This window comes from Chlorocebus sabaeus, chromosome 20 (assembly GCF_047675955.1).
Source record: "Chlorocebus sabaeus isolate Y175 chromosome 20, mChlSab1.0.hap1, whole genome shotgun sequence".
In the NCBI taxonomy this organism is placed as follows: Eukaryota; Metazoa; Chordata; class Mammalia; order Primates; family Cercopithecidae; genus Chlorocebus; species Chlorocebus sabaeus.
In genome coordinates, this window is record NC_132923.1 from 52318562 (window position 1) to 52330857 (window position 12296).

Sequence of the window (12296 nt, forward strand, 5' to 3'; positions counted from 1 at the left end):
AAAGGGAAAGATTTATATATTCCATGATTCAGAGAGAGGTTTCTCCCTTGTTTGGGGATATAAAGCCCTACTTGCCATTGACCACTCTATTGCTACCATTGGAAAAAGCAGTCTTACAATGAAATTAACACTGAAAATAATAGGTAGGAAATATCAGGCCCCCTTAAAGGCAACATTAAGCTGCTGACTGTATCTCCTCAGCAATCCTCCTCCTATTACATAAGGTCATGAGTTTTTTTTTATTGTTTAAAGCAAGTTTAAGTCAAAGTCAGCCCAATGCATCTTGTGATATTACTAGCACTTACAAAGCATGTGTTTTGAACAGAACTTCTCTAATTGAAGGGGGACACATTTAGTAATACCTTGGAGTCTGTGATGTTTGCCAGATTCTTTGGTCTCATCTTGATCTCCCTGGCTTCAAGTTGCATGAGCAATTTTTTATAGTAGAGTTCCAAATCTTCTCGAAGTTTTGTTAAAACTTCCTCCACTGATGCTGTGACTTTCTTTGTTTCCAAGTATTTTTTCTTCCAACCGTCATAGGCTATATATTAAAAAAAAAAAAAAGCAAAGGCTTTCATTTGAATATTAAAGGATTCAACTTTTCATCCTGGAAAGGACCCTAGAGCTAATGTCAATTTAAACCATTTTTCTCTTTCTCTCCTCTTCTCCTTTCTTTATATACTGAGGTCATTAGACCTGAGGAAGAAATGTTTTTTTGGATAATAAGAGAACTTATGTAGAAATATGGTAAAATATATATATATATAAAATAGTAATATACATTACTATAAAAGTAATATATGTAAAAGTAATACATTTAATAGTAATATATATTATAAAAGCAATATATTTACTTGTTATATATAGTAATATACAACAGATATATATATAAAACAATATAACATATATACATATAACATATATAACTATAAAAGTAATATGTATATGTTACTTTTTCCCATGATTATGGAAAACTAATCCAAAATTAATCATTAGAAATTAAACACTATCAGTTTAACAAATTGCATTGACACCAATGAGATTCTAAATACAAACTTAATAGGAACACAAAGTATATGCCAGTATACCAGAATCTGTTTAGTTTCTTTCTTTTAGATTATCATAGAAACAAAAATTTCAAATTTAAAAATTCTACTTTATAAGGTGATTTAATTAAAATTATATAGCTATATGGAACTTTAGCTCAAGATTTTGGCTATTTATCTCATGCTCTATTATCCAATCCCTTAGCAACTTCTACCAGTATTACTGCCAAAATACTTCTAGCATCTAGCACATTCCACTTTCTTCAATGCTATATCCTTAGTCAATATCATCTTTTACCAAGAAATCTGCATGCTCTTTCTAACTGGTCTGCTTTCATTCTTGCCCCTGTACAGGGTATTCTATACAAGGTATTCTATACTAAAATGTTTTTAAAAATCATATAAATCCCTAGCTCAAAATCTTCTAGTGGCTTCCTACCTTGCTTACAATAAAATCCAAAATCTTTGATTTGGCCCATCTATTCCTTGCTGACCTTTCTGATTTCATCCCCCTCTACATTTCTCCTTACATAGTGTTTCAGCAGCACTGGTCTTATTTCAGGCCCTTAATATATACCACAAGGTCACTGTTATTTCTTGACCTTGATATTTAGTGTTCCCTTTGTGCCTGCCTCCCTGTTAATCAAATCTTAATCTTCTCAGAGATATTTTCTCTGAAAATTCTACCTAAAGCATCTCTTCCCTGCCTCATCACTCTTTACTATGCTCTTTTTAATTGAATTCTCAGCTCTGATCAAAGCTAATATTGTCTTACTTATTTGTTTATTGTCTGTCTCTTCCCATAGGGAAGCAAGCTCCTTATGGTCATGGCCATGTCTGTCTTATTCACTGCTGTATCCCTAGCATTTAAAACAGTGCCTGGCATGTAGTAGGCTCAATAAATATTTTATGGCCAATACATACCTTTTATCTTGAAATATTTCTGTTGAAATAGGAAGTGATGGACCATTCCCATTTCATAAACAGAAAAGGTGAGGCACAAAGAGGGGAAATAACTTGTCTAAAAGACAGATTTGGTGTTACAATCCTGGTCCTGTGATTTTCAGTCCATTGTTCAAATCTGTCTGATAAAATTACTTGTTTAACACTACAACAAGGCTGACTCATTGCTACCACTTTCAGGATAACACATTGTAAGGCAGAATCTTGAGAAATATCTGCTGACACTGTCTATAACCTTCAGTCAGTTCTAGTGTTGAAACAATTTTGCTGTAAATTGAGAATCCTAAAACCACTTAATTCCATAGATACCTTTTATCCTTACAATCCTCAAACACAACCCAAAATGGAGGCCTCTCAAATCATTTAGCAACTCTCAAGGCACCATCATGTACTGTCTTCATCCTGCCTCATCAGTCCACCAGTCCTAAAAACACTGTTTCTAATTGTACTGCAAGAAAATTTACTTAACTTCCCTCATTCACTGACTTTTAAAAGCAAGACAGACACATACACATATCAAAAAATTAAGTACAGAAGAGTCCAAGGGACTCAAAGTAGTGTTCTACAGTAAGTAATATATAAGGTGCTCTTGAATGACTAATAGGAAATAGGCAGGTAAACTGGGAAGAGGGTACCTCAACGTAAGAGGAGAAGTAGATGGCAGAGGGAAAAGCATGCCCAAAGACCTAGAGCCAAGAAGCATACTTCAGATCCTAGCATATCCAACACTTTTCCTGGAAGACTCTCTTGATCTCTTCCGTCTAATTTAGGTGTTCTTCCTTTATATTCCTATCCATAGAACTTTGTAATTCCTTTATCATAGTGGCTGAGATCACGCCACTGCACTCTAGCCTGGACAACAGAGTCAGATAAAATAAAATAAAATTCCTATAATTTAACTTTTTTATTGTAGTAGAACATATCACATAACAAAATATATATATATATTTTTGGGGCAGAGTCTTGCTCTGTCACCCAGGCTGGAGTGCAGTGGCACAATCTCAGCTCACTGCAACTTCCGCCTCTGTGTTCAAGCATTCTCCTGCTTTAGCCTCTGCAATCACTGGAACTACAGGTGCCCACCACCACACCCGGCTAGGCTAATTTTTGTATTTTTGGTAGAGACGGAGTTTTGCCATGCTGGCCAGGCTGGTCTCGAACGTCTGACCTCAAATGATCTGCCTGCCTTGGCCTCCCAAAATTCTGGGATTACAGGCATGAGCCACTACTCTGGCAAGGATGTATCATTAATGCTTAACTTGCTTATCATTTCCCCACTGGACTGTAAGATCTATGTGGGCAGGGACAAGATTGTGTCTGTCTTAATAGTGTTTCCTAAGCCCCTAGAATAGTGGCCAGATTCAACAGGGGTTTGATAAATGAATAGAAGAATTAATAAACAAGCAAATGAGTTTCAGTTATGAAAATATCTGTTTTAATTTTAAAACCCTATATAAAGCATTTATTGTATAGAGTTGAATAATAATTTCATGTTTTCTATATTGAACTTAATCATGTACCACTTAAACTAAAATAGTAAAACAGTAAATATTAATTATAAATTTATTTATTCTAAAAGGATTAATTCTGTAAAACTTAAGTTTTCTTTATAGTGATAAAAGGTATGTAATAAACTTTACCATGATATCGTTTTAATTTGCTTTGTTCAAATAGCTTTTCAACTGTTTTTACTAGTTCTTCTCTATTTCTTTCCAGATACCTTCTTTCTTCCTTTACTTGTTTCATTTGTTTGATAATCTTCTCTCCTAAAGAGATTATAACTCATATTCGTCAATGTCTCAAAGCTGAAAGATGGCTCATATCCTAAAATATGGAGTGTAAAACTTAAAAATGTCTAAAGCAGCAAGAATAAATTTTATCCCAAACTGTTTTTCTTGCTACAGTATAGCATTTACCATGTGGAAAATGCAAAGGAGTCATTTTAGTTTCCGAGAGTGATATATAAGGGGATTTATAAAATAGTGTGTTTTTTTCTGCATTTCATATATGTGTAGAAACTAGTTAAGCTCAAGCAGTTATGCTGATATGCTTTGGTTTAACTCTTTTGGTAAATGTATCCGGGATTCAAAATTATTGTACTTAAATTGTACATAGAAAATATATATTTTAGGAAAAAAAATGGATGGAGTCTCACTTTGTTGCCCAGGCTGGAGTGTAGTGGTATGATATCGGCTCACTCCAACTTCCACCTCCTGGGTTCAAGCGATTCTCCTGCCTCAGCCTTCTGAGTAGCTGGGACTACAGGCACCTGCCACCACATCTAATTTTTTTTGTATTTTTAGTAGAGATGGGGTTTCACCATGTTGGCCAGGCTGGTCTCGAACTCCTGACCTTGTGATCCACCCATCTCAGCCTCCCAAAGTGCTGGGATTATAGGCATGAGCCACCATGCTCGGCCAGAATATATATTTTAAAATGAAATAATGTTAGTGACTAAACATATGTAGTAATAAATATAAAATTCCTGGGCCAGGTGCTATGGCTCATGCCTATAATCCCAGTATTTTGGGAGGCCAAGGCCGGTGGATCACTGGAGGCCAGGAGTTTGAGACCACCCTGGCCAACATAGTGAAACCCCATCTCTACTAAAAATACAAAAATTAGCCTAGCCAGGTGTGGTGGTGGGCACCTGTAGTCCCAGTGACCGCAGAGGCAAAGGGAGGAGAATGCTTGAACCCGGAGGCGAACGTTGCAGTGAGCCAAGATTGTGCCACTGCACTCTAGCCTGGGCAACACAGTCAAACTCTGTCTAAAAAAAATAAAAATAAAAATAAAATTCCTATAATTTAACTTTTTTATTGTAGTAGAACATATTACATAACAAAATTTACCATTTAAACTATTTTTAAATGTACAGTTCAGCTGCATTAAGTACATTCACATTGTTGTGAAACCATCACCACCACCACCCCATCTCCAGAACTTATCTTCTCAAACTGAAACTCTATACCCATTAAACAATAATTCCCCATTAACATTATTTACTTTACCTCACAGAATCATCTGTACTTATGATTGCACTATACTTACTTTCAGTTGGTAATAAAGAGATATCAATTATTCTTGAAGAAAGAACAGGTTGACAATGAAGTGAAGGGTGATCTGGTAGGGTGATGTACTCTTTTTCACCTATCTGTAAGCAAACATGAAATGAGTAAGATCGGCTAGACTGTCACATTCTTTTTTCACTTGCCCATTGGTATTTGATAATGCATTCTTTTTACGTAGTGGTGATGAACTCCAAATTTTGTATTTATAGTTACAGATTCTCTCCCATGTTCCAGTCTCTGTATTCTATTACTTGGACATTATATACAAGTACTTCAAACTTAAAATTTAAAAAAAACCTGTTATTTTTCTTTCTAAACATGATTTCCTTCCAAGATTTCTGGTCTCAGTTACCTGTTATGATAACTTTAAATATTTTCTAAGATGGCTACTGATACTGTTTTCATCTTGAGTCAATTTTGATTATATTTGCTTAGAAAATTGGTAGTTCTGTCACATGTCAAATTTTAGCAGATAATTTTACATTTTATTCTAATATATCTTATCTCCTCTGTGTTTGTGTTTCTATTGCCTCCATCTTTCCTAATTTTTGTGTTTCTACCTGATATGATTTGGATCTGTGTACCCATCCAAATATCCTGTCGAATTATAATCCCCAACTGTTGGAAGTGGGGCCTGGTGGTAGGTAATTGTATCGTGGGGGCAGATTTCCCCATTGATACTGTTCTCCTGATAGTGAATTTGTTCTCGTGAGATCTTGTTCTCGTGAGATCTGATCATTTACAAAGTGTGTGGCAACTCCCCCACCCCTTCCTCCTGCTCCAGCCTTGCTCCCCCTTTGCCTTCCACCATGACTGAAAGCTCCCTGAGGCCTCCCCAGAAACAGATGATGCCATGCTTCCTGTATAGCCTGCAGAACCATGAGCCAATTAGACCTCTTTTCTTTATAAATTACCCAGTCTCAGGTTTTTTTTTTTTTTTTATAGCAGTGCGAGAACAGTCTAATATCTACCCTTTTCTGATAAATTACCTCAAGCCTTACCATGTTGATGTTTGTCCCACTATCACTTTATTGATCTTGAATTGTTTTTAATTATGCTTCTGTACCTCATTAGTTTTCACTTTTATCTTCATCAAGCTCTCACTTCTATTTTGTTTGTCTTACAATTAGTTCCCCGTTATCTGTAGTTTCACTTTCTGTGCTTTCAGTTACCCACAGTACAGTACAATAAGATATTTTTAGAGAGAGAGAGACCACAGTCACGTAACTTTTATAGTAGTATATTGTTATAATTGTTCTATTTTATTATTAGTTATTGTTTTTGTTACTGTTTACTGGGCCTACTTTATAAATTAAACTTTGTCATAGATATATATGTATAGGAAAAATACAGTATATATAGTATATAGAGAGTTAAGTTCTATCTGTGTTTTCAGGCATCCACGGGGAGTCTTGGAATGATAGATAAAGGGCAGAGTACTGCATTATTTTTCTAGCTTATTTATTTTGTTACGTTATAGAGTTGAGATCCCACAGGATAATGGCAGCCACCTATATTAGAATTGCTCCACAAATCTTCCAAACTACCATAAAAAGAAGCCAAGTAAAACCACCCAAATTTATGCCTACAACATAACTTGGGCACAGAATCCTTTACCTATAAGTGAGGAAATAAAGACTACTAGATCAGAGTGTGGTCAGGAGCCCACATCTGAGCAGAGAGTCAGATGTGACTATGTGTCAGCACTGTACATAAATAATAGGAAATACCAATCACGAATTAGTCTGGAAAGAGAGGGCTCTACCTGAAGTGGAAAAATAGAGCAAAAAACAAAAAAAACCTGGTAGATTCTATGAGGAATTCAAAAGAAAGGATTTGAAAAACACAGGGAGTCAGAGGCAGTAATCATGGGAAGACATAGTGTCTGGGAGAGAAGAAAATGCTTTGGAAGGGAGATATGTCCTTGGGAGCCAGTTTGGTAAGAAAAAATAAGAAAATAGCCAAGACAAAGCCAAGACAAGAGCTCCACTGAACTAAGCTAGTGGAAAAGAATCCAAAGAAAATACACCCATTTCCCCAAAAGGCCCCATTTACATAAAAAAAAAGAAACATAAATAGCTGCATTTCTAGGGAGGCCAAGGCAGGAACTCCTGAGGTCAGGAGTTCGAGACCAGCCTAGCCAACATGGTGAAACCCTATCTCTACAAAAATACAAAAATGAGCCGGGCATGGTTGTGGGTGCCTGTAATCCCAGCTACTCGGGAGGCTGAGGCAGAAGAGTCACTTGAACCTGGGAGGCGGAGGTTGCAGGGAGCTGAGATCGTGCCATTGTACTCTAGCCTGGGCAAGAGAGTGAGACTCCATCTCAAAAAAATTAAAATTAAAATTAAAAAAATAATAATAACTGCATTTCACTACAGTAACAGAAGAGGGTGCTCCTGATTTAAGAAACATAGTAAGCCACCAAAACACCACTCACTCCCTGTTCCTCTGTAAGAACACCTGTTATTACTGATAATGGAAAAATCCAATGCAAATAAACATGAACATCTGTAAAATAATCTAGCACTCACGCAGTTACTTATGAAGAAAACCTCAAAACTGAGCAGTAAATCAAAACAAACACAACCATGAAGCAGAGAAAAACTTAACAATGCTCCCAACATAGATTAAAAATAATTAACTAAGCATTTGCAGATATTAATGAACACTATAAAACAGAAATTTTAAAATTTGTAATAAAAATGGAAAACAATAGGAAGGTGTGAAATGAAAATTGACCAAACTCAAGAAATAAAGAAAAAGAAATTGTCTCAGAAATGAATAAATTAGCAGGTGTCCAAGATGGAACATATATGACCAAATATATAGTAAGAAAAACACAGAATAGAAATAAAAGGAGCCAAGAAAGTGAAACATAATGAAAAGAGTAAAATGGATCAGAATGAAAGTGGCAGATATAAAGGTAAACAAGATCTAAGATAAGACTAATTGTTACCCCTGAAAGAAAAACAAAACAAAACAAAACAATGAAACAGATCTATTTAAATTACAATTTTAGAAAACATCCTTGAAATAAAACAATGTCTGATTTCTGATTTTCATATTGAAAGGGCCCACTGTGTACCTAGAAAAATCTGACCTACAATTCTCAACTGAGATATAGCCTGCTAAAACTATTACACATTAAAGGAATTCTCTGACCTTCCAGGCAAAAATACTCAAGTCTGTTTACAAAGAAAAGAAAATCAAGTTGGCACACTTCTAAATAGTAACATATAAAGCAAGACATCAGTAGTGCAATATTTACAAGAAACTCAAGGGAAATAAGCCAAGGATTTTATAGCCATTCAAGCTATCCTTCAAGTAGTAAAGTATGAAGGCTCTAGAGCAGGCATTAGCACACTTTTTTTGTAAAGGGCCAGAGAGTAAATCAATATGTGTGGGCCACATATGGTTTCTGTCATATATTCCTCTTTTTTTCAACTCTTTAAAAACATAAAACACATTCCTAGCTCACAGGCCTTACTAAGCATGATGCAGACCATCATATTTGCCCATCCTTGCTTTAGAGAAAGTTTTAAATGTGCAAGAACTAAGGGAATATTGTGCTCAGGGTCTTTTCCTAGTGTAGGTTGAGTTTCATCCAACCAAGAAATCACTGAAAAATCTTCTGCAAAATAATTGGCAGTTAAGTGTTGAACATATTTAATTATAGTTCTGAGACTAAAACAAAAGTGAGGGGATAGGACTAAGTGAACCGTACAAAAATGTTATATTGCTTGACAAAGTAGAAATAACACAAACTGAAAATAAATGAGAAGAAAAGGGAGGGAAAAAGGTGAAAGTAGAACAAGTTTTCTGATTGCCTCAAATATAACAAGGAGGAGTCAGAGCATAATTTTAGAGGTACCAAATCAAAAGCAGAAGTATCAATTTTTAAAAAAGGAAAAAAGAGGGGCCCAAAATACTAGCATAAGTGTATTACTATAAAGGTAAATATTAAAACAAAAATACAAATCTTTCTAAATACGAGGACAAAAAAAAAAAAAACCCAAATAAATAGTAGAAGACACATAGTAAATATAAAATAAAATGACAAATCTGAGACTAAACATGTCATATTAATCATATAAATGGACATAGCTCATTTAACTAAATAAAAAAGACTTTCAGACTAGCTTACAAAGCAAAACCCAACTCTAGGCTGTACATAAGAGATTTATCTAAAACAAAGTGACTCAGAAAGGCAGATAAAAATGAGGGGAGTCGAGAATGGAGAATATCAAATAAATGCAAACAAAAAGAAAGCAGAGTATTTTGATATGCAGTAAGGAAGAATTCAGGCCAAAAAGGCATTAAATGAGCTAAAGAAAGATGCTTCATAATGCAAAAGTAATAATATTCACATAAGAACAACTTTGTGCCAAATAACATATAGAAACACATAAAGCAGAAACCACAGGAGGTATAAGCATAAATAGTAACACAGTAATAAAAGGAGATTCTAACATACCATTCGCAGTCCAAGACAGAGGGAATGTGGAAAAAATTAAGAATATGGAATACTTAATGTATTCAGCAAGGTAAATCATAGACAAGCCACAAAGTAGAGGGAGATATTTGCAACATACACAAATATCAAAGGACTATCTTCCAGAGCATATTAAAAACTCCTACTAACCAGAAATAAATGGCAGACAACCCAATAGAAATACTTAAAACAGGTAATCCCCCCCACGAAATGGTTATCAAAATGGGATCCATAAAATGTAAGGGTAACCAGGGAAATTAAAACATTCAAACCACAGTTAAATAGCATTAAGCATCCACCAGAGTGCAAAACATTTTAAAATGTGAAGACAGTATGTATTATTGAGGATGTAGAGTAACAGGAAATGTCTTGGATTCCTAGTGGCAGTGTAAATTTGTATAATCATTTTGGAATATATTTTGGCATTATTTAAGTTACAGATAGGCATTTTCCAGCAATTCTACACATAAGTATATATTCCCCTCTTGTTTGTGTGTGCTCTTTATAATAGGTAAAATTTGGAAACAATAAAAGTATCCAGCAACAATATAACAACAATTATTTGCTGAAGATGGTATGCCTTTGCTCCCAAATCCAAGGGCTTAGAGCTGTGATTCTCTTGCGAAGGCTTGTACAGACTCCATTCAGTTTTCCAATCTACTATATATCAAGCATCATTGGATAATCTGGACAGACATTAAAACACTAGTGGGCTGGGTGCAGTGGCTCATGCCTGTAATCCCAACACTTTGGGAGGCTGAGGAGGGCTGATTGCTTGAGTCCAGGAGTTGGAGACCAGCCTGGGCAATAAGGAGAAACCTCAACTCTACAAAAAATACAAAAATTAGCTGGGTGTGGTGGCATGTGCCTGTAGTCTCAGCTACTCAGGAGGCTGAAGTGGGAGGATGCATTGAGTCTGGGAGGTCAAGGCTGGAGTGAGCTGTGAGCGCTCCACTGCATTCCAGCCTGGGCGACAGAATGAGACCCTGTATCAAAACAAAACCAAAACCAAAAACCCCACAAGTGGCAGCATTGCTTTCAATCCCTCTGGGATCACCTTACAAGCCTTCTCTTGTTTAGGTTCCACTCAAAAGTTGGCAGGCTTCTGATTCTCTTGGTTTAAAAAAAAAAAAAATAGAGCGGCACATCCAAATGCAGTAAATCTCTCTACAAATTCCAAAAAAGGTCCATAAAGTGCTTTTTCTCATTCTCAATGGTAGCTGGGGCAAGGGGATACCTCAATATGTCGCAGACCATGGAGCTCCCAGAAATTTCTCTGAATTGATTGACTCCTGAATTTTCTTGCAACTTATCTCCTACCCCCTAAGAAACATATGTCTTACCTAAGGTATCCAGATTATTTGGTATTTCCGGTTAATCAGGTCCAAGGGGATCATGGTATGGTCAAGTTGCCTATAAACTGGATTATTACAAGGAGCCAGAATTGACACAGCCCTTAGGCAAAACACTGAAGGTCTACTGCTATTCCTATTTGTTACTTTTGGTTTTCTCTGCTAATTGGGATGAAGAAAAACGCATTTTCCAGATTAAGAATGGCATAATAGGAGCATTAGTCTGTAATAATTTGTTCTAATAAAGAGATGATGTAAAGAGTAGCAGCTACAATTGTTACACCTGACACTAAGGCCCATTAATCTTCTGCACAGACCAACTAGGTGAGTTTAATGTGGCTATCATAGGAATCACCTTTTCTGCCATTTTCAAGTTTTGATCATGGCACAAAACTCACAGTTCCTCCAGGAGGTTGGTAATGCTTTGGTTTACTATTTTGGTAAGGAATAGGCCATTCCATCATATTTCACTTGGCCCTCTCTACTATAACATTCCTTATTGCCCATGCTGCAAGCATCAGGGAGGCATTATGAGGATTCTGACATTTGCTGAGTAAGTCCTTCAAAGTATGCATTCATGAATTAAGGAAATGACTACAGGGAGAATTTGCAAAGTCATTCAGCACACCAGAATAGTGATTTAGCCAAAACTTCACTTACTATCTGACCCCTCTAAACCTCCACCCTGTTGGTGGAACACAGAGTTATTCAGGTCCCTAAGGATCAGAATCACATCAAAGCCATTGCCATGAATCCTGAAAAGTAAGGATACCTCCCTTTCCCCATTGTAGTCATCTGGGTAAACAACCTCTCATCTCCTTAAGGAAGGTAAAGGAAATTTAGGAAGGTAAGGAAATTTAGTCCATACTTGTGGCTGAGTGACAGGGTTTTTCCTCAAGGATACCTGGCCTCCCCTTCACTCAATAAGTTCTGGGTATGTAAACTGGCTAAGGTCTAGTAATTTAATAAGGGGATGTGAATATTCATGTAGTTATTCAAGGCAGATGTCTATTTATGAAGACTAAAAATAATTTTTGGTTATACAGACCAATAGCTTACTGGTACGCTTATCCACTTCAGTCTCAGGAACATCATGATTAGTCTTAGGGACACCTTGGCAATTAACTATTGTCAAGGATTTCTTAATCATACATCCTTACAATCACTCTGGTACTGTTTTCTCTTATATAGTAAAATGCTGTAAATTGGCTTCTATCAGGGATACTGTCATCTCTAAAGAAATCAAGTAGGCCAGGCGTGGTGGGTCATGCCTGTAATTTCAGCACTTTGGGAGGCTGATGCAGGTGGATCATGAGGTCAGGGGTCCAAGACCAGCCTGGCCAAGATAGTGAAACCCTGTCTCTACTAA

At 36.2% G+C, this 12296-nt stretch overlaps 1 protein-coding gene across 1 annotated transcript in view; it reads right to left on the reverse strand.

Annotated features, from left to right (window-relative positions):
* Positions 1–12296, reverse strand: part of SPATA1 (spermatogenesis associated 1) — a 60181-nt gene that overhangs the window by 17112 nt on the left and 30773 nt on the right. The window contains exons 9-11 of the mRNA XM_007978128.3: positions 5061–5163; positions 3650–3775; positions 363–541 (exon numbers count right to left, since the gene is read on the reverse strand). Coding sequence (XP_007976319.3) covers positions 363–541; positions 3650–3775; positions 5061–5163 — 408 coding nt within the window. The remainder of the gene's footprint in view (positions 1–362; positions 542–3649; positions 3776–5060; positions 5164–12296) is intronic.